The 23915-nt window shown below is 51.5% G+C and overlaps 1 protein-coding gene across 1 annotated transcript in view; it reads left to right on the forward strand.

Annotated features, from left to right (window-relative positions):
* The window catches only part of FER1L5 (fer-1 like family member 5), a 54923-nt gene extending 31745 nt beyond the window's left edge, over positions 1 to 23178 (forward strand). The window contains exons 20-53 of the mRNA XM_045827169.1: positions 4017 to 4141; positions 5028 to 5128; positions 5785 to 5962; positions 6037 to 6192; positions 7298 to 7429; positions 8335 to 8498; positions 8821 to 8935; positions 9780 to 9882; positions 10451 to 10647; positions 10718 to 10867; positions 11102 to 11243; positions 11366 to 11443; positions 12412 to 12593; positions 12764 to 12945; positions 13199 to 13289; positions 14877 to 15023; positions 15101 to 15263; positions 15384 to 15406; positions 16002 to 16052; positions 16161 to 16262; positions 16609 to 16728; positions 17261 to 17422; positions 17660 to 17751; positions 18171 to 18341; positions 18540 to 18688; positions 18907 to 19046; positions 20114 to 20202; positions 20442 to 20537; positions 20737 to 20878; positions 21076 to 21175; positions 21248 to 21441; positions 21603 to 21712; positions 22006 to 22153; positions 22264 to 23178. Of these exons, the coding sequence (XP_045683125.1) occupies positions 4017 to 4141; positions 5028 to 5128; positions 5785 to 5962; positions 6037 to 6192; positions 7298 to 7429; positions 8335 to 8498; positions 8821 to 8935; positions 9780 to 9882; positions 10451 to 10647; positions 10718 to 10867; positions 11102 to 11243; positions 11366 to 11443; positions 12412 to 12593; positions 12764 to 12945; positions 13199 to 13289; positions 14877 to 15023; positions 15101 to 15263; positions 15384 to 15406; positions 16002 to 16052; positions 16161 to 16262; positions 16609 to 16728; positions 17261 to 17422; positions 17660 to 17751; positions 18171 to 18341; positions 18540 to 18688; positions 18907 to 19046; positions 20114 to 20202; positions 20442 to 20537; positions 20737 to 20878; positions 21076 to 21175; positions 21248 to 21441; positions 21603 to 21712; positions 22006 to 22153; positions 22264 to 22491 (4523 nt within the window). The 3' untranslated portion in view covers positions 22492 to 23178. The remainder of the gene's footprint in view (positions 1 to 4016; positions 4142 to 5027; positions 5129 to 5784; positions 5963 to 6036; positions 6193 to 7297; positions 7430 to 8334; positions 8499 to 8820; positions 8936 to 9779; positions 9883 to 10450; positions 10648 to 10717; positions 10868 to 11101; positions 11244 to 11365; positions 11444 to 12411; positions 12594 to 12763; positions 12946 to 13198; positions 13290 to 14876; positions 15024 to 15100; positions 15264 to 15383; positions 15407 to 16001; positions 16053 to 16160; positions 16263 to 16608; positions 16729 to 17260; positions 17423 to 17659; positions 17752 to 18170; positions 18342 to 18539; positions 18689 to 18906; positions 19047 to 20113; positions 20203 to 20441; positions 20538 to 20736; positions 20879 to 21075; positions 21176 to 21247; positions 21442 to 21602; positions 21713 to 22005; positions 22154 to 22263) is intronic.
* The last annotated feature ends 737 nt before the right edge of the window (positions 23179 to 23915 follow it).

Here is a 23915-nt window from a genome sequence, read left to right on the forward strand (position 1 = left end):
TTGTGTGGGCACATGTTTTCATTTCTCTTGGGTGTACACTTAGGAGCAGACGTTTTCATTTCTCTTGGGTGTATACTTACGAGTTTTTTTTTAAAAAACTGCTAACATTTTATGAAGTACCTGCACAGTTTTCCATTTCCTTGCAAAAAGACATAATGGATTCAGTGTCCCTACATCCTTACCAATGTTTGTTCTTATTTGTTTTTATAATATTTATTATAGTGGGCATGTATCCTGTGGTTTTAATTTGCATTTTCCTAACAGCTAAAGATGCTAAGCATCTTTTTGTGTGCTCATTAAGCACTCGTGTAATTTCTTCTGTGGTATGTCTATACAAATCTTTTGCCCATTTTTAAATTGGGTTGTTTGTCTTCTTACTATTAAGTTGTAAGAGTTCTTTTATATTCTGAATACATGTCTTTTATCATATTACTTGCAAGTATTCTGTGGCTTCTTTTCATTTTATTAATAGTGTCTTTTCACAAGCAAACATCTAATTTGGAAAAAAGTCCATTTTTTCTTTCTTTTTTCTTTTTCTTATTGAATTTTTTCCATTACCATTTATCCCCACTACATTTTTCTTTATGGTATCATATCCAAGAACTCTTTGCCTAACCCAAGGTCATGAAGATTTCTTCCTCTTTTTTTCTTCTAAACGTTTTACAGTTTTAGTTCTTACATTTAGTTCTATGATCCACTTTGAATTTATTTGCATGTTGCAATCCATTTTTTTAAGAGCAATTTGTCAAAAAGTCTATCCTTTTCCCATTGTTTCATTGTGTAGGTTTTCTTCTTAGGGGCTCAGTTTACGGGTTTCTCCATTCTCCTTGGTTTACTTCTATATGTCATTTTCTCCCTGATCCTTTTTGACTCTTTATTTTCATTATATTTGGTCCCTTTTCTTTCTTTCTTTTTTTGCAGATTTTCTTTTTTTCTTTTTTTTTAATTTTATTTTAATCATTGTTCAAATACAGTTTTCTCCTTTTTACTCCCAGTCCACGGTCCCTTTTCTTATTTCTGTGTTTCTCACAGCATGTCTGCAAGGTCTAATCCCCAGGGACTTCTTTTTCTACTGTCTTTCCTTTCTTTGATACTTTTGTTTTTCTTTTACTGTTTCCTGAGTTTTGCCGGCTCACATTTCCTCATCTGATTCCTGAGTTCCTTCTGGGAGTGCATTTTTGCTGGCACTTTCTGCTCTCTGCTCCTGTCAAGCTGGGCTCCCTGCTGTCCGACTTGGTCTTCATGTCTCCATAGGCAACTTCTGCTGCACTTCACCCCTTAGGGCTCCTAAAGCAAATCACAGTTGCTTTTGGCAGTTCTTAGGTGTATTCTGAATCTGGAGATATCTGTCTCCTTGTTTTGCTGAAAATGGAGTTATTTTCCTTCTCCTGTTGCTTTTGTACGCCATCCAAGAGTAGAAGAAAATTACCGTCTTCTCTCCTCATGCTCCTATTTGACAACCCAGTGTCAGATCTCTGATTATTTATCATTCTAACTATTCCCTCAGTGCCAGGGTCTAAAACTCATGTCTTGCAACAGTTCTGAAAAATTATAAGATATTTTTCATTGAAAATTACTTTTCTCCCTTTTCTCTTGTATTTCCTTCTTGAATTCACTCTATCATCTGTGGAACTACTTATTTTATTCTTCATATCTTTAAGTCTCTCTTCCATATTTGTCATCTCTCTGGGTCTTCTAGGAAAGGCTTTAGGTAGCCATTTTATTTAAAGTTTTTTAGCATCTCCTTGTCCTTCTTCTTCACTTTTGTTCCACATAGAATTTTCCACCATTTGACACACTGTATTTTATGTATTTTGTTCTTTGCCCCTACTATTTTTAAAATTCTTAAGGGAATTTGTATTTGAGTATACCATATCTATAGGAAAGTACACAAACCAAAGTGTCCGGCTCAAAAAGCAAACATAACTGTGTAAAGATGTCAGACTGTGAAACAGAGTCCCAACCTCACAGAGGCCTCTTGAAACTCCCAACCCCTACTCCACCAAGGGCAATCACTCTTCTAGTCTCCCATTTGTTTTGTCTGGTTTTTATCTTCATATAAAATACATCATATAGTATGTATTCTCATTCGTCTGGCATCTTTTGCTCATTGCTTTATTTGTGAATAAAATATTTACAGACCTAGATGTTGTTGGGTGTAGTCAGAGCTCACTTATTCTTATTGCTGTGTAGTATTCCATTGTGCAGATATACCATCATTTATTCCTTCTATTTCTGAGGGAGACTTTAGTGGTTTTCAATTTGGGGCTATTAAGAATGGTGCTGATATGAACATTTTTCTACACATCTTTTAATAATGCCGCTTATGCCCTTCCATTGCATGTGCACCTAGGAGTGGAATTGTTGGGTTAGAGATTGTGTATTGGTTCTAAGTTGTTCCTTTTTCTTGGAACTTTGTTTGTGGAATCTTTTGGGACTTGACTACAGTTTCATGTCCCAAAGAGGGTTTGTCTTTTTTTCCTCCAGTTACCTGGGGCACTGCCAAACAGAGATCACTTTAAATTTTCTGCAGACCTTATAGGTGGCGTGAATGCAGAATGAAACTTGCATGAGGCCCCATTTGTGGTTACAAATTTTTGAGAAAATTTCCCATCCCCTCCCCACAGAGCCATGCCAGAGACAGGTATGTTTCCTGCCTGTGTTCTTCTGTGTGGTAGATTATTTTTCACTGATTGAGGGTTTAGTTTTTAAAATTCCAGCTCTGAATGGCATATTAATTTGATAGGGATGCTATAACCAAGCACCACAAACTGAGTGGCTTATAACAACAGAAATGCATTCTCTCACAGTTCTGGAAGCCAGAAGTGTGAGACTAAGGTGTTGGCAGGAGTGGTTTCTTCTGATGGATCTAAGGGAGGATCTGTTCCAGGCCTCTCCTTCCAGCTTCTGGCAGTTGCCTGCAATCTTTGGTGTTGCTTGGCTTGCAGGCACAACACTTTATCACTGCCTCTGTCTCTATTTGTCTCTGTGTCTTCACATGGCCATCATCTCTCTGTGTGACTCTCCTCTTGCTATGTAGACACCAGTCTTATTGGGTTAAGGATGCAGCCTACTCCAGTATGACCTCATTTTAACTAATTACAGCTGCAATGACCCTACTTCCAAATAAGGTTGCATTCTGAGGTCCTGGAGGTTAGGACTTCCACATATCTTTATATAAAACACAAGTCAACTCATAACACATGGGGTCTCCTGTTAGACTGCCCATGTTGGGCAGTGGTAGGCTTTCTCTCCTGACCACTAGGCTCTGGCAGTTGCCAAAAAGAAGTGCGATTTCTCCAAGACTGGCCAGAAACTCAGTGGATAGAAGCCAGCTTTACTTCTACTTGCCTCAGACTTTCCTTTTGGCTTTTACTTTATTTTTGGCTTCTGTGGGTTTCTTCCTTTTATGTCAGCTCAACAATACACTTCAGAAAAAAGATCCCTTAAGTCTAAGTTTCCCCCCTCATTTCAATAACGAACACTGCCACAGAACCCAGCCTGCCACACAATCATGGGTTTTATCTATACTTGCCCTGGACCTCACACTTCCATACTGCCAGGACCTTCATGTTAGATGTCTGCCCACCCCAGCCAAACTCCATGTCTCCCCCTGAACCCAGGGCCCACTCCTCTCCTGCCTTGCAGACCACCCAGATGTGAGACCCACCTCAAGCCATGCATCTTGCCTTGACATCTTGTCTGAGGTTAAGGGCACGGGACTAGATGCCAGCATTATGATCACTTGGCTGTGCCACCTCAGGCAAACTACTTCTCACCGATAGCCTGCAGTTTTCCAACCTGCACACTGGGAGCTTTAAAAGGCTGTGTGACACACTGAGCATGATGAATGCTCAGCAAGGCCAGCATACCCCACTGGGGGAAAGTGTCCATTTAAAGTTAGCTGATGGCATTTTTGAGGAATGAAGTAGCTCAGGGAAGGTCCTCTGAGGGACACACTGAGGGGAGACCCCCAGAGACCCTCAGACAGCCCCCATTGTGTCTCTGTGTCTCAGGGAACATCTACCATTATGTACCCTGGTACAACACCAAGCCAGTTGTGGCTGTGACCTCCTACTGGGAGGACGTCAGCTTCCGCATGAACTGCCTCAACCTTCTCCACTTCACTCGGGACCGCCTGGTAAGTGGTGCAGGAGTGGGTGCAGGGAGGACCCAGATCAATGATGGGAAACTTGGGATAATGAGTCAAGTTAGAGGAAATCAGTTACTTGGCTCACTCATGCCTTCCACACCAATTGAGATGGAAGTGATTGACACAGGGCTAGGTTCTGAAGACATGGAGGTGAGTAAACATAGCCCCTGACTTCACCCCTAGGGAAGTCAGAGATGCACATAGTTACTGGACAGTGCAACTAGGGCTGCAGTGGACATACAGGCACTAGGAGCCATCAGGACAGAGACTGGGGTCAGGGAGGGGAGATGAGAGGATAGTTCTCCTCTCATCTACATAGATGAGAGGAGAGGTGTTCAAAAAGGGGGTGGTATTTGAGCACAGTCCTAAGGAATAAGGAGTTTGTTGGGGGTGTGTTGGGGTATAGAGAAGGGACAATGTGCAAAGCCATGGTTATGTAAAAGTTCAGGGGTGGTGGACACATGGAAGTGAATGAAAATAAGGCCAGAGAAACTGAGAGGGGTCAGATCACAAAAGATCTTAGGTGTTTGTCAAGGAAGGAAGCCACTGCACAGTTTCAGGCAGGAGAGTTACCTGGGGCCTCCACCTCAGATATGACTTTCTCGCACATACAAAGGGAAGCCCAGCATCAGGATCTGTGTTCCTCCACGGTCCTGCCTATCCTGGCTCCTTCCTGCTATGCATTTCTTCTGTTGGGTAGTGGGGAGGGCATGTGGGATCCTAACCCTGCAAGGGCCTGTGACACCTTGGACTGGCATCTCCAGGATGTCTGTCAAAGTTTCCCAAGTCCAGACTGAAAATGTCTTGGGCAAATCAGCCTTGTAGCCTACCTGGGTGACCCATGCTCACCTGCCCTTTTTTTCTTGCTGGGCAGAAAGCCAACCTGGACACCCTGAAATCTATGAGGAACCCGAGGGACCCTGCCCTGCTCCTCCAGTGGAAGAAACTGCTGAGGGAGCTGGTGGAGGACTGCAAGTAGGAGCGGGGTGCCACATCTGAGGGGCTTCAGACCAGTGCCCTTGCCTACCCCCCCACCTCCTCAAATCTCTCCCTGGATTAAGACCCAAACAGCAGACCAGCTTCTTTTTTCCCATCAGACCTTGCAGAAAATGGCCCCGACCTTCCCCACCTCCCCCACCCTACTCCAAGCATTATCCCTTGTCTCCATACTCAACCTGGTGCTCCCACCAAAACAAGCCTCTTTGTGTTTCCAGACAAGCTCTGTGCATCACAGCCCCACACTTTTCCTTTGCTGTTTCTTCTCTCCACAATGCCTTTTTCAGGGCTCTAACTGTTCTGGAAGATTGTAAGGCCTTTGCCAGCCCCCCACCCCACTTGGATCCCCACTCCTACACCTCAGGATTTGGTTGGCTCATACCCCTCTCTAACAAGTGGTTCTTGAGCACAGGCCTGGCTCACTGCAGGGACTGGGAGGACAGGAGGCAGGGGTGGATGAGAAACTGGGGGCGGGCCCACAGTGAGCAGGCTTCCTCAGGATGGGTGGGAAGGGTTCCTTGGGTCAGTCCAGCAGGGCATGTGCAGGATCTTGAGTCTAGGTAGGGCACATTGGTCTAAACTAGCATTGGAGGTTGTGAATGGTTCATTCCCCTTCTTTCTGGTCCTGGCCACAGGCGTCCTCTGCCCTGCATGACCACTCATCCCAAAGCCACAGATCTGGACAAGAAGAGGTGGCAGCTCCGTAGCCACCTCCTGCAGGAACTGGCCCAAAAGGCCAAGGAAGTCCAGCCTAGGAACATGGTGGCCACTGTGGAGGGCTGGCTATACCGCCTCAACACGGTGCTCTCAGAGGTGGGTACTGGACACCCTGGCTGGGGAGCAGGACTTATAGCCTGTACACAGGCCTGACTCTCCTGCCACGGCAGCCCCAGGTGAGTCTGCCAGACGTGATGATCTGGCTGATGGCCAAGGAGCAAAGAGTGGCCTTTGCACAGGTGCCCGCCCACAGCATCCTGTTCTCCCCGACGGGGGCCCTATACTGCGGCAAGTTCTGTGGAAAGACACAGACACTCCTCCTACAGGTTTGGAAGCAGAAGTCCTTGGGCAGCCCCAGTCCTTTGGAAGGGAGGCCCAGAAACACCCTCAGGAGAATCCCTGAGCTCTGGGGGAAGCTCCCATGAGCACCCCTGAGGGCCTGCCACTGTCTCCCAGACCCTGTACCAGGTTAATGGGGTATGAACAGTCTCCAGGGGAAGGGTCCATCATCATGGGGTGACACCAAGTCCATATCCCTACTAAATGTTCCTCAGATTTGCCTCCTCTGTCATCCTTACACCACACTTGGTTCAGTCCCTTTTTATCTCTCCTCTGACCATAGTTGGGTGCAATCCAAAATATTTAATGCCTATAAGGTTTGGGCACCAGCCTCTCTTATCAGATATAAGCCACAAATAAGGCTGACAACCATTACCCCTGCCTTTATAATAGCCCCTGCTTCCAACCCTTCCCCAGGAGGCAAGTGGGGGACATGTACCTGGCTCCCCACTACAGACTGGACAAGGTTCAACCTCCCTGGTGTGGCCCTAGCCACCTCTCCTCAGCCCTCTCAGGCCCCATACACTCAACGGTCAGGCCATGCTGGGCTCCCCCCGCACACCTGCCTGCCCTCTGCCCCTCTGCCCTCCTGCCATCTTGGGGGCTCCTCTTGTGCCCTCTGAGTCCTTCTCATCCTGTAAGAAGCACTGAAACTTGAGCCCTGGCTGCACCGCTCACTGAATTGCATGCCCCCGGCCCACTTCGTCTGCTCTTCCGTAGAATGGGCCGGGTGATGATGGTGTCCAGCTCACGGTGGTGTGTGAGGGTCAGAGCACACGCTGTACATTTAGCACTCAGCACCGTGCCCAGCACACTGCAAGATTACAGTCAATGATTGCAGGGATCATTGTCAATGTCACCATCATCACTGCTCCTTTTGGGAGCCTCCCAGGCTCCTTAGGCAGCACTGCCCCTCTCCGCCCAGGCCCCACCAGCATGGGGTCACGCGTACAATCATTTGCTAGCCCAACTCAGTGTGAGGCCCCTGCTCCCAGGGCTCAGGGTGAAGGGGCAGGATGTGTCCCTCTCTCACTTGTACCCCTGCCCCTGGGGGACCCACATCCTTGTGGGGCTGACCTGCCTCTGGCTCAGTACCCAGAGGGTGAAGGACAGAAGGACACGCTCCCAGCCCACCTCCGGGTCTGCATGTGGCTGGGCAACATCGCTGACAGCGCAAACCTGCAGCTGCGCCGAGAGGGCAAGGTGGTTGTGTATGCAGAGACGGTGAGTGTGGAGGTGGGGAGCAGGGGAGTGCAGGTGGTAGGGGTTGTAGTGGCCCGGCACCATGAAAATGTTACTGGAGAAGCTGGGATTGTGACAGGGGGTCTGATAGAGAAAGGCAGTAGACACTAGAGCTACCTCAGACACTGCCAGCTTGGGGTCCCTAGTTGACAATCCATAGGCATGTGGTGACAGAAGAGCCAGCTGAGTGGTCCTTTGAGGCCAGTCACTCTCCCTGGTGGAGGTTTATGGGGAGTTTCTGCCTGTTAGTTCAGAACATGTGAGGGAGCAAGTCTCCAACTTACGGGGGCCTTGTCCATCACCAAGAGGGCAGCCTGGGGCCCCTGAAGCCCCCAGCTAGGTCCTTCAGGCAAGTCTGGTGGTTCCAGGGAGGGGAAGGCCTGGAACAATCAGAGGGGCGGGAAGCAAGGCACCTTCCCACAGAGCACTGAATCCAGGGGGTGGGTGAGCAGCCAACCAGAGATGGCTCTAGAATCCAGGGACAGGAGGGCAGGCAGGCAGGGCTTGGGAGAAGGCTGTGAGAGCAGAATGAAAATAGGTTTTGAATTTCAGGCTTTGTAATTTACTGAATTAAAACCATTTTCTTGGTTCCTAAGTTGCGTGTTGCAGGTGAATAATAATATTCATAACTAGCTCGTACATAGGGCTTGGAGATAGATGCCGAGGAGGGGAGATGCAGGAGGAGGTGCAGAGACAGCACACCCAGCAGGAGAATGGGGAAGAAAGGCAGCAAAGAGGTGGCAAGTGGTGGGGCAGGACTGGGGCTCCCTGGGTCAACAGTAACAGTGGAGAGACCACACTGCAGGCACAGCCAGGCTGTAAGCTGTCCTCCTGTGTGTTGGGAAGGCAGCAGGCACCGATAACCTTCCTTCCCACCCCCACCCCAGTATGAGAACCAGGCCAAGTATAAAGACCAATGGGGGCAGCACAGGCTGCACCACTGCCCCAACTTCTCTGACGTCCTGGGGCAGAAGGCTCTCCCCAAGGAGGATTTCAAGGAGCCCCCGGGTTGGCACTGGCAGGGGCAGTGGACAGTGGAGCCTCAGAGGAGGTAAGTCTGGGGTACAGGGCATGGAGACTGTGTGCCCTGGACATGCAGCCCTGGAGTCAGCCCTTCTTTTCATCTGGGAGGCTGGTCAGCAGCAGCTTAGACAGGCAGGCACACAGCCACTGGAGGCCAGTCCTGGGGATGGGATGCCCAGACAGAAGGCCTGCCCATCACCCATCTCTGCATGCCAGCCCACTCACTGCCTAGCCCTTCCCAGAGCAGGTGGGGCTGCCCACTGAGGGAGCACTTAGCCAGCAGAGGAGGACCCAAGGGGTCGGGAAGTTTGGAGAGATGTGTTCAGAATTTGGGGTCTCGCTGTCCCCAGACTTCTCCTGGACACAGACATCAACAAGAGCCAGGTGCTAGAGGAGGTGTATGAGAACCAACAGCGGGACATCACGGGGGCCTGGGTGCCAGCAGCCATGCCCAACACGGACGTGGTAAGCAGGGGTGAAACTGTCTCAGAATACGGGAACAATGCAACCGGATGGGCACCTTGGAACCTAGGTTGTCCAAACGGAAAGAGCACTGGACCTCAGCCTGCCACCTGAGCCCTGCTCCCACTGCTGCATGGACCCTGGGCTAGCACTGATGGTGGCGAGTAGAGAGGCCTTCAGTCAAATGGCGACGAACAACACAGGGCAGTGTTTTCTTTCCAGGCCTCTTTAAAGGCCGGGCTTCCCCTGAGAGGGAGAATTGTTTGGGGCTGGCCTAAGCGACGCTGTCCAATAGTTTCCTGCGATGATGGAAAGGTTCTTTATCTGTGCTGTCCAGGTGTGGCTACCAAGTACTTGAATCGTGGCATTGTGAGAGGGACAAACTGAACTCTGAGTTTTGCTTTATTTTAGTTAATTTAAATGTAAGCGGCCCCAGGAGGCTGCTGACTGCTGCATGGGACAGGGCTGGTCCAGCCCCTCTCATGCAAGCTGGGCTCCCCTCCCCAAGGACTGGCAGCCTGGGCTGGGGCAGGCAGCAACATTCAGGTGATGGCCAATTGCAAAATTTTGCTTTCACAGTCATTATGATGGTTATCTCCTATTTATGAGGAGGGATATTGATTTTCCACTGATAGCAGACATATAGTTTCTTTTTAAAAAGACATTTACTTATAGTTTGGAAGGGTGTGTCAGTAAAAGCATATAGACTCTGAGAGTGGCATCAGACATCGCAAGTGCTCTCTGCTCCCAAGGGGAGGTGGCCACTGTGGCCGTGGGAGGCAAACACATGTTCAGAAGGTAAGTAAAGGTGGCCTCGTAGCTCAGCCTGCCCTCCCTCTGCCCATAGGATGGACAGCCTGTAGAGGCCCGGGAGAATGTGAAGTGCCCCCCAGGCTGGCACGTGAAGAAGAACTGGACTGTGGAGCTGAACCACGCGGTGGACAATGAGGGTCAGTCCTCTGCTCACCGGCTGCGGGCAGGAGGGCCTGGAGCTGCCAGGTTCCAACACTTACCACAGCCTGAAAGCAGCCAAGCTCTCAGGCGGGATGGGCCTGAGTTCCTGGAGGTCTCCCAGCTTCCAGAGAACAGCCTTCACCCTTTCCACAGACATGGGCCCCAGTTCTGAGACAGGGCAGGTAGTAAGTGCCTCCCAAGCACCTGAGCAAGGACCGAGTTATGGAGCCTGTGTTCACCCTATGTGGCTCCAGGGGAGGTGCCATGAACAGGAAGTTTGAAGACCCGAACTCAAACTGCAAACCTTGGTACTTATAAACAGTGTGACCTTATATAGGTTACATGACATTTCTGAGCCTCACCTTCCTCAACTGTAAGGTGGGCAGTTGGGCCCAGGCCACCAAGGTGACACAGTGTGACCACACCTCCCATGGCCAGAGGCTTAGACATGAGGGAAAGAGCTGCCCCCATAGCCTTCCCTCTCTGGCCCATCTCTCAGACCTGTCTGTGCCTCCAAGCCTGTGGGCACATGGGCACCCACAGGCCACGGTCCTGCTTCTGCAGGCTGGGAGTATGGAGTGGGAATCCAGCCCTCGGGCCTGCCCCTGGTCTGGAACTCAGTGGAGAAGACCTACTACTCACGCCGCCGGCGGCGCTGGGCACGTGTGCGTTGGCGGAACCACGGGAAGCTAAACCTGGAGCAGGAGACCCTGTCCTTCCTGCAGCTGGTGAGGGGGCCATCTGGCAGGAACGCTGGCTGTGTCTACCCCAGGCTATAGCAGGAGAGTGACTCTGTTGTCCTTTCTGCAGCACCATCCTGTCTCAACCCAGGAGGAGGGCTGGGAATACGGCACCATAGGCTCCAAGTTCGACCTGAGCCCTCAGCCCCAGAGCCATTTTCGCCGCCGCTGCTGGCACCGCAGGCTGGCCCCCAACAAGGACAAGGGCATTGCACCTATATTCCTCTTGGAGGGATCCTTGGTAAAGCCTCAGCAGGCTAGACATCTCCTCCCTGCACCCCACCTCCTGGTGCCAGGGCCAATGTAGGCTTGGCAGGCAGCAGCAGATGTCCTAGGCTGGGGTGCTCACAGAAGGAGGGTGGGGAGTCTGGGCCCGGATCCACACCAACAGGCTTTGGAAGGTGGAGCCCAGAAGGGAAGAAGGGCAACCTGGGCCCGGGGAACCAAAGCCTCAGGGAGACTGTCATGGGGGCAGGGAATTGATCTGAAACATCAGGCTGAGGACGAGAGCAGGACATCATCACGGAGTGTGAACAAAACATTCAGGGATGCCTGGAGGCCTGCCCCAGAGAACACCAAGCCGCCTCACCTGCCCTTCATCTATTGCATCTTTAACAGTGAGCACTTAATTGAGAGTCAGTCTGGGTGTCCCTGAGGCCCCATGTCTGAGGGCAGGGAATGAGGAGTGGTCGGGGAGGGTCTGGGGGCAGGAGATGGACTCGGCTCCTCCCTTACCCAGAGCCACACTACTACCAGCTTTTCTGCTACATCTACCAGGCCCGGAACCTGATGGCCACCCAGATCCAGACATTCCAGGGTAGGTGGCAGGCACCTCTTCTCCCGCAGCCCCCAGGGGCCCCATGCTGTGGTCACTCATAGTATGAAAAGTATGGCAAAGGAAGGGGGTGACAAACATGCAGACCACCTCCCAACCCCAGCAGCTCACACCCCTAGTTTGGGGAAAAGACACAAAAACAAGGAATACGAGGGGAGGCTGTTCTAGAGGTGCATCCCCAGTGCTATGGAATCCATAAGGAGTTGGGGAGGCATCACTTCGTGGGGACCACTTAGCTGGGCTTTGAAAAGGGAAGAGTTTAGTGGAAAAGTACTGATGAGACATGAAGGCAAAAGAGGGCATCCTCCAGGGCCCTTTGTTCAGTTGGTCTTTTTGAACCATAGCCACCTTTGAAAATCACATGCCCCTTGTGTTGGACAGAAACTGAGGGGTAGGGAGGAGGGGTGGCAATTTCTGGCCCTGTTTAGGAGCCTGTCCTTTGTCCTGTGAGGAGGACCTATGGAAGGTTCCAGGTGAGTGAATACTCCTGCCCTGTCCTGTTAGTGCCACTGTGTAGGGAACCAGGTTGCTGGAGGAGGGGCTGAGCCAGGGCAGTGTCCATTGCACTTCAGCACCCACACCAAGAGGGCTGTTTGATGTTCCCCATGCCTAAGTCACTCACTGATACTATGAAAAGGCAGCCACATGTAGCCTGGTCCCCAGAACTCCTCCAGAGGAGTCATCCAGTCCTCCATCTCTGTGATGCCCAGGCCTCAACCATGGTACTATAAAACAGACGTGGGTGGAACCAAATGACCCTTGGCCTTTGGTTATCCATCCATTTGTTCTGTGGCTTACACTGAGGTGGCCTTTTACTCAGAGGGCAGTGTGGTTGGGCTGCCCAGGCTGGGCCTCCCTGGGTATCCAGTCCAGTGGTGGCAGCAGCCAGAGGAGAGGAAAGTCTAACTTAACTCAGTGGTGAGACTCTCCCCTTTCCTTCCACCCTCCAGGGCCCTTTGTTCGGTTGGTCTTTTTGAACCATAGCCAGTGCACCCAAACCCTGAGGAGCTCTGCAGCCCCAACATGGGCCCAGACACTCATCTTCCAGCACCTCCTTCTGTACGAGAACCCTCAAGATACCAGAGAGAGCCCGCCACTTGTGGTGTTGGAACTGTGGCAGCAGGACTCCAAGGTGTGGAGGGCTGGGTTGGGCAGAGTGGGACATGCTCCAGTGGGCCTGATTCATAGCACATCATGTATACACAAATGTTAGCCCTTTTCCTAGACTTGTCAGGATCCCAGGCAAGGAGCCAGAATCCACAAGCTTAGCCACCATGCTCTGCAAAGTTCCCCTCCTTCCAGGGCAAAGAGATCTTCTGGGGACGGAGCATGTGGCCACCAATGGTGTGGCTGGATGTTCAACATCGGATCCTGCCCCCCATGAGGTGGCACCCGCTTGGAAAAGAGTTGGGGGAGGAAGTGGGTGAGATCCTGGCATCCTGTGAGCTGATCCTTGAGACTGAGGTACTAAGAGAGAGGGCCCCGTGCCCCTACCACAAGTTCCACTGCCAGCAGCCCCCCAGCTCCACCCCTCAGGAAAGGCCTGGGACCTGGTGAACCGGCCAGCCCACCCAACACCTGCCCAGCTTCCCTGCCAGCACCTATTCCTGGGCTCAGGGGCCTCCTCAGTTGAGCTCTCAGGAACTTGCTTGAATTGGGGGTGGAGGATAGCAGGACAAGCTCAATGGGACTGCATGCTCCCTGCTCTCCCACCTTACCCCTTCAGAGTCTGAGAAGGAAGCTGCCAATCTTAAGTGTTCCCTGGAAGAATGGGGTCTACACACTCCCCAAGAGCATGCAGCCCACACTAAGGAAAATGGCGGTTGAGGTGATGACCCCGCAGGGTGAGGAGGGTGGGAGGGCAGGTAGGGAGCAAGCCTCACCCAGGGCAGTGGAACACTGTGGAGGTCTCTGCTGATCCTTCTGATGGGTCATCCTGACCACCTGATCCAAAGCTTGCACCCAACTAATATATAAGCTGAGATGGAGGGAGACAGGAAAGAATGAGGAACACGAGCTCTGAGAGAATATATCGAATTATTTTATCATACATCTTGCAGTGAGGAGCAGGCAAGAGGCTTCAGCATTCATGATCACGCCTGAGCCTCACACTGCCCACTGCAGCATCGCTTCTTTTCAGAGAAGGAAATGAGGCTCCAAGAGACGGTGACATGGGGCTAAGTGTCAGAGCCAGAATTTGGGCCAGGCCCTGCCTGACTCCAGCACTAGGATGTTTCTCACTTCCCTTTGAGAGTAGCATGGAGGCCCTCCTCTGGGAGCCTGTGTACCTGGCCACAAATCTGGCAAAGAGCAAGAGATGGTCAGGGCCTGCTGGCACTGGATCCTTCCCATGGTGAGGCTTCCAGGCTGGTTCCTGCTCTGGTCCCTGAGAAGGGCTTGATGAGTAGGTGATGTGGAAACCCGGCTCCTGGGGTCCCTGTTTGGGCACCAGCTGAAGTGAACCCCAGCTCATGGGGTCCGCGGCATTGTGGATGAGATACGAGACAAATTCACAGGGACTACCGAGTCCCGTGGAGGTAAAGGAAAGGCACAGCCACTCTCTCAAGAGGAGAACGCCTCAACCCTTGCCCTGACAGCCTTTTATTGCTTTTCTGGGCACGTTACATTGAGGATGGTCCTCATTTACTATGCAGAGGTTCACTTTACATGGTGACCTTTTATAGAAAACAAAGGAGAGGGTGCTGCTAATCACATCACGATATTTGCAAATGCAAAGGGAAAAGTGGTTGAACTGGTTACACTCAACCTTGGAAGGTTTAGCACAGATTTTAGGAAGTTACTTTAAAGATATGCAGTAAACATTTGCTGCTTCAATTCAGGATGAGCGAATTTTAGCAAAAAGCAAGTCTCAAAGCAGCCTAGGTACAAGGCAGGCCTGATTCCCCACGGGAGAACCTATCCGTGGGCGTGGGTCCTGTGTGGGCCCTTGCCATGCAGAACGGTCTCCTACAAGTAGGGACATGGACATTTCCTGGGGGTCTGCTGGTTGAAAGCACTATCATAGAGCATGGACCACTGAATGGCCACAGCATTCTACTGAAGACAAGCCAGCAGTGAGCTAGCTGATGGTAGGGATGCCTGAGAAATCTGGGCACCCCCACTCCTGGGGTCTTCGAGGTAGCCAGCCTCAGGAACTCACTCCTGAGAAAACTGATGAGAAGCCAGAGCAGCAGATGAGGAAGGGCAACACTTAAGGAGCAATGGAGGTCAGTGATGGACAGTCACACAGTGGCCACAGGGCACCTCCCTCACGGAGACAGTGTCCAGGCCTGGAGAAGAACTACTGACCCCCTGGTACTGTGTGCTCCCTGATGCACTCTCACTGCCAGCACAGCTTCCCTTTCTGCCAGGACCCCTTCACAGAGGTGTTGCTGCCCCCCATCTCTTCTGGCAGATCCTGGTCTGGGGGCTCCGGAACATAAAGCAGGTGCATTCCCCCTGGCTGCTGGTGGAGTGCTGGGAAGAGACTGTGCAGACAGAGCCCATCACGGACTTCCGGACCAACCCTAACTTCTCCCAGTCGGTCCTCTTCCTCACATTGGTACGAGGGGCCTAGGCAAGAGCTGGGCAACCCACTCCTCAAAAGAAGTCTCACTGGGACTTTCTTTGGGCTTGCAGTTCATGCCAACAGAGGAGGCCTATGCACTGCCCCTAGTGTTGAAGGTAGTGGACAATCAGGACTTCGGCCAGCAGACCATGGTGGGTCAGGCCAACATCAACTCCCTGCAGCCCTACTTCTGTGACCCCTGGGCCTCGGACTATGTGCCCCCACAGCTTCCAAGTACGCCCTTTCTTCTGGCCCTTCCCCAGGCCTCACCAACAAGTTGGCATGGGGAGGGATAAGGTCTCCATCCCCACCCTCTCCTCTCTCCTGAGATTCATGATTACACTTTCTCCACAGAGCTGTCAGTGAACAAGCACCAGGTAAGTAATGGGCTTGAGATCCCACCTTCTCCCACATCGTTTCCAAGGCACAGCTCTTGTCCCATGCCCTCTGCATGAGGCCTGATTGTACACGAGGACCCTAAAGCAGCGAATTCTCAACCTCAACTGCAAATTTGAAATTGCCTGAGAGTTTTAAAAAATTCTGAGAACCAGGCCACTGACTAACTCCATCAGAATTGCTGGGGGCAGGACCCAGGCATCAGCACTTTTTTCAACCCCCCTGGATGGTAACAATGTTTTCAGGTTCAGAACTACTACTCTAGAGCAGCTCTTGTTACACTCGAATGTACAGAAATCCCTGGGACCTCCTGAGCAAAGGCAGACTCAGTAGGTCTGGAGTGGGGCCTGAGGTCCTGCAGTTCTGAGGCCTTCAAATTCAGTCTGAAGCTGTGAGTGATGAGAACTAGGAACTGTACTCACCCTCTTTCTGGCCCCAATCCCATGTCTGAAAACTCCTGAATGAAAAGGCCCGTATGAGGTCTGCTCTGGCCTCCACCCACTCCTCTCGGGAGCCAGTGGTGAGTGGGCTATGGGCTGCCCAGCTGTACCTGACTCACCCCCTCTCCTTTCTCAGCTCCTAGACTATCTCACTGAAAAGTTCTGGTTCAAGTCCAGCAAAGCCAAGGTGATATGGGCTTAGCCCTGGGGAACATGGAACAACTCCATGCAGCTTATGGGTGGGAGTAGCACAAGACTGGGCAGAGGAAGGCCAGCTGCCCCTCTTCCTGGCCAGGATGAATACGAGCATGAAGTGGACTGGTGGAGCAAGCTGTTCTGGGCCACAGGAGACCCCAAGTCACTGAAGTACAAGGACAAAGACTACCACACCCTGAAGGTTTGGAAGTTCCAAGGAGAAAGACTACAGAGGTGGAATAAAACCTGATGGGAAGGCCAGCAGACCTAGACTTGGTTCCTCTGGGAACCACCAAGATGGTGGTGGGGGTTCGCTGTCACCTTACTCCAGGCCACATCTCTCTACCAGTGGCACCCATTCAGGGACCAGTGCTACCCCAGCCAAAGCAGGCAGTGCTGCCCCTGGGGCTGCTGAGTGGGCAGCAGCCCACTTGGAAGCAAGAACTGGGAGCAGGTGGTCCCTCAATCCCCTGATCCCAGGAAAGACCTCTTCTGGTCAAGCCCAGGCCTGCTCCCCAGCAGCCTGGGCCCCATGTACCCTCTTACAGGTGTATGACTGTGAGTTGGAGGCTGTGCCAGCCTTCCAAGGCCTGCAGGACTTCTGCCAAACCTTCAAACTCTACAAGGAACAGCCCACGTCCTACAGCCCTGTGGTAGGGGAGTTCAAGGTGTGCGTCTAGCCCAGCAGCTAAGCTGCCCCGTCTTCTCATGCCCCTTCTGTGACCAAAGGACTCTAATTAAAGCCCTGGCTGTATATGCTCCTTAAAGGATGGGGCAGGGAGGGCTTGAAAAATCATTTGGGGAGTGGGGAAGCAGAGACTGAACTACACAGGGATTCAGAGTGACCTCCCCTTACACAGGAAGATGAGGACCTTCTCATTTCAGCTCTGGCTTATGCCAGTTTCCCAAGGCCTGAGAGCCTTAGAGAAGGAGTTCAAACCTGAAGGGGATGGGACTGAGATGGGACTTCACATCAGCAGAGGCTGGCAATCACCTAGCAAGCACAATCCCTTTGCCTAGCGCCCTCCTAGACAGAGGTACCCCTGTACAGCATCTCTGCTGCACCTGCCTCTACCTGTCCTTGTGGCCTCTTACCCCTGCCACCCGCACACAACCCATTTTCTCCTAAGCTTGGACCAGGGCACCTCCTGGAGGGTTCTGTACACTAGAACTGCCAACACTAACCTCCCCAACAAACAGGGCCTTTTCCGTGTCTATCCCTTTCCTGAGAACCCAGAAGGCCCCCAGCCCCCCCGCCAGTTCTCAGTGTGGCCTGGTAAAGACGACTTCCCTCAGCAATGCTTGGTGCGGGTGTACGTGGTACGAGCAATCAACTTACAGCCCCAAGACTACAATGGCCTGGTAACGATCAACCCCAAACCTGCAGTGTCCATCTTCTGGGTGGTGCAGTGCCCCACCCAGCCCAGGCACCTCCCACACCTTGCCCTAAACCCCATGTCCTGGAGCTCCCTCAGGTTGCTGCCACCCAGACTGCCACCTCCCCAAAAGCTCCATCTGGTACAAGTGGCTCATTTCTGCCTGACCTGCCTGGGTTGACTATCCATTTCCTGTCCTTCCCTCATTGTATCTGACCCCTAGTGTGACCCTTATGTGATCCTGAAAGTGGGGCAAACAAAACTTGGCAACCGGGACACGTACCAGCCCAACACTCTGGATCCTATCTTCGGCATGTGAGCTGCCCCAACTTGCCCAACCCCACTTCTCCACCCCATCCATGTGTGCCAGCGGAAAGCTCCACAAGCAAAGAACTTGCATTGCTTTCTGGCCACACAATTCCTAGCATGGTATCTTACACACTGAAGGTGCTCAACAGATAGAAGATAAATGGGGGTGGGGGGCAGCCCAGTGCTACCCTCCCTCTCACACACTGCCTGGGATGGGAGCTGAGTTCCACATCCAGCCTATGAACAGTATTTCCAGCCATGCTGGGGGACGGTTATTGGCAGACAACAGCCACCCAGGCTCTGTTGTCGGTAGTCACATGACCAAACCATAGGGTGGAACATGGCCTTCGGGGCAGAGATGCTGGAGGGGAAGCAGTAGGTAACGTAGTCAAGGGTCTCTGCAGTCTCCAACACCCTCCCACCAGGATGTTTGAACTGAGCTGCACCATCCCTCTGGAGAAGGACCTAGAGATTGAGTTGTATGACTTTGACCTGTTTTCACCTGATGATAACATTGGAACCACAGTCATTGACCTTGAAAACCGACTCCTGTCTGGCTTCGGAGCTCGCTGTGGGCTCTCCCAATCCTACTGCCAGTAAGAGTGGACCTAACCAAGGGCAAGGGCAGAGAGAGGGGTGGAGGAGTGAGCCCACAGCCCCCTTCCAAGAGGCCTGCATCCTGAGCTGGGGATCTAGAGCCTGAACTTGTCTTCCCCACTCCCACCACTGGTCATCCTGCAGCTGAAAGCGGCATGTTCTCCAGGAGCCACACCTTTTCCTCTTACTCCCCACAGGTCAGGGCCCTTTAGGTGGCGGGATCAGGTGCCCCCAAGCTTCCTCTTGGAACACCATGCCAAGCGGAAAGGATTGCCTCCACCTCTGTTCAACCCTGAGGGTGACTCTGTTTTTTACAATGGGAAAAAATTCAAGCTGCAACGCTTTGGTGAGAAGTACAGCACACTGCCAGAAAGCATAGCCCAGGCCTCAGAAACTAGGGAGGCTCCAGGATGGAAGAGATGCCAGAGAACATCCCTTTCCCCTTTCTCCTGTAGAAGGCAACCATGGCCACTGTCCAGGATGGACACAAGGAAAGTGGGGGGCTACCTGGGAGAGGGAAAGACTAATGACCTCAAGATCCCCTCCTGTCTCCCTCCAATCTAGAGTCAAAACCCCCTACTGCTCAATACTTGGGACCCAAGAAGGAGCGGCTTGCACTGTACCTCCTGCATACCCAGGGGCTGGTACCTGAGCACGTGGAGACTCGCACGCTGTATAGCAACAGTCAGCCAGGCATTGGCCAGGTATGAGGCTGGAGGATCTGGATCAGGGGGTAGGTGCAGTGCATACCTAACCCATCCAGGACAGAGACTTACAAGAGGAAGGACAGGCCGCACATTCATAGACGCAAACAGACAGAAGATATGCACAGTGTGCATGTTAACAAACAAGAAGTTCCAGTGATGCCACCTAGAACAGAGAGATTCAGAGCTGGAAAACTGTGCACAGGAAACCAGGCCAAGTGTCCACTGCAGGATGTGCTGAGGTGCTCTAGCAGCCAGGCCAACACTGCCTCAGTCTCGTCTGAGGGAGGGCAGAGCCGCAGCAGGGTCGGTGTGCAGACATCACAAACCTGGTTTGGCTGTTAATTACAGGAACCCAGAAGAGAGAACCAAAACCCCAGAGGCCCCTATTATCATCTACCCTGTAGCCACCAGAGTGGCTCACTGCATCCTTCACGTTCCTCAAGCTGATACCACATTCTAGACAAAGTTTTTTGCCAAGCATTTTTTTAAAATGTTTTTAAAAAACATTCTTATTAAAACTATTCTCTTAAAAATATTAAGTCAAGTTCAAAAAATAAAAATTAGGTCAGACAATTTGAAAGACTATATTTAACTTTCTTCCAGGGTGGGCAGTTTCTCCCTTTTCAGTTTTTCTCACCAGTTTCACCCTTCTCTTGGACCTCTGTGCTTTGTGAATAGCTTTATATCCTTAGAATATGGTTACATACCCGAAAACAATCTGGAGATCTGGACTGGCCATCTATATTACTGGTTAATAAATGAAACCCCAACCCCATTCTGGAGCCTTCCAGGAGCTCCTAAGCATCATCATCTAAATGGCATTAACTCTCCAGATCTCAGCCACAAGTGACACCCCAGCCCCGTGACTGTCACCTCAAAGCCATCACACCACCAACCTGACTGCACTGTTCTCCCTGTCTAAGGTCGTTCCACCTCAGATACTGTACCCCACCTTCTCAGTGCTGGGAGCAGGACCTCGGCAGAACTAAGCCGAGGCTCCCCAGGCCAGCACACTGAGGACAGAGGCTAGCAAACCCCAGCCAGTTAACTCATCTCTGCTTTAGGGCAAGGTACAACTGTGGGTGGACATCTTCCCCAAGAAACTGGGTCCTCCTGGCCCACCAGTCAACATCAGACCAAGGAAGCCTAGAAGGTGAGTGTGGGTGCACCTCCCGGGACAGCCTTCCCAGGGGCGGAGCACCAGTGTTCTCAGTAAGGAGCAGCAGGCATGCTTTCTTCTGCTGAGAATCTAGGGGGGCTTTCTTCCTGAGTCTGGCCAGTGCAGCATGAGTGTGGGCATGGAGGGCAGCCACCCAGGCCTCTCTCCCTTACCAAGGCTGCGGCTGGGGAGCAAGTCCTCGGCGGCAAAGCCTTAGAGAGCCATGGCCGCAGGTATGAGCTGCGTTGCATTATCTGGAAAACTGCCAACATGGACCTGAAGAATGTCAGTTTAAGTAACGAGAAGATGAGCGACATCTTCATCAAAGGGTAAGGCACAGGAGCAGGGCTCTAGAAGAGTTCCCTGAGTTCCCCAGTTCTAGCTTCCCTGCATATCTTTCTCATCCTGGGGTGACATCTCTCCACATCCACTGCACCTGGTGTCTGCTGGGCAGCCCTTCCCACAGGACTCCAGCTCAGGGATGGGGGCAGTGCACATGAACCCCAGGTGAAAGGACTCTGACCCCAGGTGGTTATTCGGGCTAGAGAAGGACATGCAGAAGACAGATATCCACTACCACTCCCTGACTGGGGAGAGCAGCTTTAACTGGCGATTCATCTTCACCTTGGATTACCTGGCAGCTGAGCAAGTGTGCGTCCTGAGCCAGAAGGTAATGGGCCCGGAGGTGGACTTCTCTTCCTGCCCTCCCTTCAGAGACTTGCAAGCTACACCAGAACACGTGGAATGAGGCCTCAGGCAGAAACCCTCTTTCTTGACAGTCCATTATGCTGGGTAATGGGCTCCTAAGATGACCAAAGGGATTCTCAAAGGAGAGTAGCAGTAACAAGCTCTCCTGCCATCCTGCAGGACTACATATGGAGCCTGGATCCCACAGTGATGAAGTTTCCAGCCCGACTCATCATCCAGGTCTGGGACAATAACGTCTTCTCCACTGATGACTTCCTAGGTGAGATTCTGGCATAGGGCCTACAACCTCAGGACAGGCAGCTCCTTGCTGACAGCATTTCTCTGTGCTCAGGGGTCCTGGAGCTGGATCTGTCTGACATGCCCTTCCCAGCCCAACATGCAAAGATGTGTTCCATCAGGATGATGGACGCCGACCCCAAGTGGCCCCACTTCCTCCAGCACAAGCACTTCTCCCTCTTTCAGAAGAAGACTGTAACCGGCTGGTGGCCTTGCCAAGTCCTCGAGAATGGCAGATGGCGCTTATCGGTAGGAGCTGGGGAAGGTGCTCCTGCACAAGACTGCTGAGCCCCATCACTTGGCTCTAACAGACCCCTGGGGACCTTAGCTAAATCCCCTTTCCTTTGTGGATCCTGAGAAGAGGCTCCTGCTATCATAACTCAGCCTCTTACCCTCTGTGGTGTTTCTAGGGTAAAGTGAAGATGACACTGGAGATTCTGTCGGAAAAGGAAGCCTTGATCAGGCCAGCAGGACGAGGCCAGTCAGAACCCAACCAATTCCCTACACTTCACCCTCCCCTGTAAGAGTCCTGTGGGGGTGCAAGCACCAAATCTTTCTTCCTTATTCATAAAGTTGAGCTGCTGAGCCTGGCAATTTGTCCAGGATGGTGCCCAGTGAGCCTACAAGTGGAGGGGTAATTACTTCCCACCACCTCAGCTTCAATGCTCAGTCACAATCAGGAGAGAACAGCCATGGGAGGTGGGGAATGGGGCAGAAGCTGCTTTTAAAAAAGAAAGGTCTTTGCTCTGGAAAAGCTGACCTGAAGGTCCCCTTTGCCTTCCATTCTCTGACATCAACTCTGCTCATGGACAGACGCAGCAACACCTTGCTCTCATGGTTTCAGTCACCTGTTAAAAACTTCTGCCATGCTTTATGGAAACGCTACCGCTTCAAAATCATAGTCGGCTCAATCATACTGATTGTTGGGTTTATGCTGTTTAGCTTCATGTATTCAGCTCCGGTGAGTGACGACCATGGGGACAGGGACAAAGGCACTAGTTGCTCATGGGCTGCCTCTGGAGAGAGGGAGCCTTCTGGTTGCTACCTCTGTTTGTTGCCTGTTCTCTCTAGAACTATTTGGCCATGAGCTGGATCAAGCCTGCACTTCGGATGAATATGCCCATTAAAATATTCACCAATATCATCAATTCACCGAACACCAGCAATGCCAGCTCTTCCGACATCACCACCCAGCGTCCTAACCTAGAGCCTACAACAGGCCATCAGCTGAAACTCCTGAGGGGACCCATGAATCACCTGCAAGATATTTTCCCAGAACTTCCAGCCCCACAAGACTAATTTGCCCATATTTGGCTTTTCTTTGCCCACTGTCAGCCCTACCCTGGAGCTTCCTGCCAATTCCTTGTTTCTATCTTCTAAGGTAGCAAGGGGCTAGTGATATTCTGGCTAGTCTGTTCAGAAGCCACTTCCAGCAAGAAAGGCAAAGCTATAATTTTCCACTAAAATAAACAAGTTTTGTAACAAAGAACACTGTGTATGGTCAGACAGGACACACCACATAACGGTTAGACTGCTTCCTGTACCACACAGCTCTAAGGAGGCCCTAGGCCAGGTGGGGACTACATTACATGTCTTCCCTGCCTTTTTTAAGAAGCCTCAAGGCACTCATGAGCTGAAATCACACAAAACTTACGAGGTCAAGCTCTCTAACATGCCTCCCACACGAGAAGACCCCGCTCCTCTTGCACCTAGGCCTTCTCACCATAGGGCTCTATCCAGTCTCCTCCTGAATTCAAAGTCACAAAAGAACCATTTGCTTTTTCAGTTCTACTCGATCACAAGGTGAAGCTCTAGATCTGTCTGTCCTCTGGCACTCTGGTGGTACCCTGCTGTTGTGGGGAAGGTGTTAGGAGGGTTTCACCTTAATCTCATCTGCAGGAGGGAATTGCTGCCCATGAGGTTTAATTAAGCACCTGGGAAGGATATAAAAAAGCCCAAGAGGACAGAAACCCATACCCAGGAAAGGTGACCCTCCTTTCTTTCTGTGTTGAGCTGAGGATTTCCCAACAGAGAAGACAGAGCAAGGACTTACGGGTTCAGGAAGAAGGCCTGGACCCTCCCCCAAACCCATCCCTAGAAGGAAGAGCACTGAGTCAGAAGCTAGTGTTTTGTTTCCATCAGCCATTTTACGAATTTCCCTTAGGCTACAGAAGTTCTAAGCCCTCCATTAGCTGATTTCATCGCAGGCAGACAGGTGAGCAGAACGGTGTGTGACCCTTTGTCAAATAAGGCAGTGGAATAAGGGCTGACCCCTGGAGGATTCACTCAGACTGTTACTCCATGACAGTGAATGCTTCCTGGCACAGATGATGCAAGCCTATTGACCGCAGGTTTGCATCATGAGAACAGCAACTGTTTCTTATCCATTAGGAAAAAGAAGCCAGATTTCCCCCTGGGGGGTATCCAGGCCACGGCTATACAAAGAAATCTTCCTTACATTTTGAACACTCAAAGTGGGATTCCGAAGATCATGATACAAAACATGCAGCTAAGAAAGCTCCAGATGGTCCAGAAGCATCTCCAGGTGGTCAGATCACACGGCAAACATTGCTTTTGGTGTCAAAACCTGGAGCAGATTAGTATCACAATTATTCCTATTTTATCCTGAGATCTTCCAAGATTCTCTTGACTTGTACACCAACTTCCAGCCAAACATGACTAAGGGCCTAATGGTACCTAATTGGGAAAATCAAAAACACACC

This window comes from Phyllostomus hastatus, unplaced genomic scaffold, assembly GCF_019186645.2.
Source record: "Phyllostomus hastatus isolate PE091 unplaced genomic scaffold, TTU_PhHast_1.1 phas_scaffold_78, whole genome shotgun sequence".
Taxonomy (NCBI): Eukaryota; Metazoa; Chordata; class Mammalia; order Chiroptera; family Phyllostomidae; genus Phyllostomus; species Phyllostomus hastatus.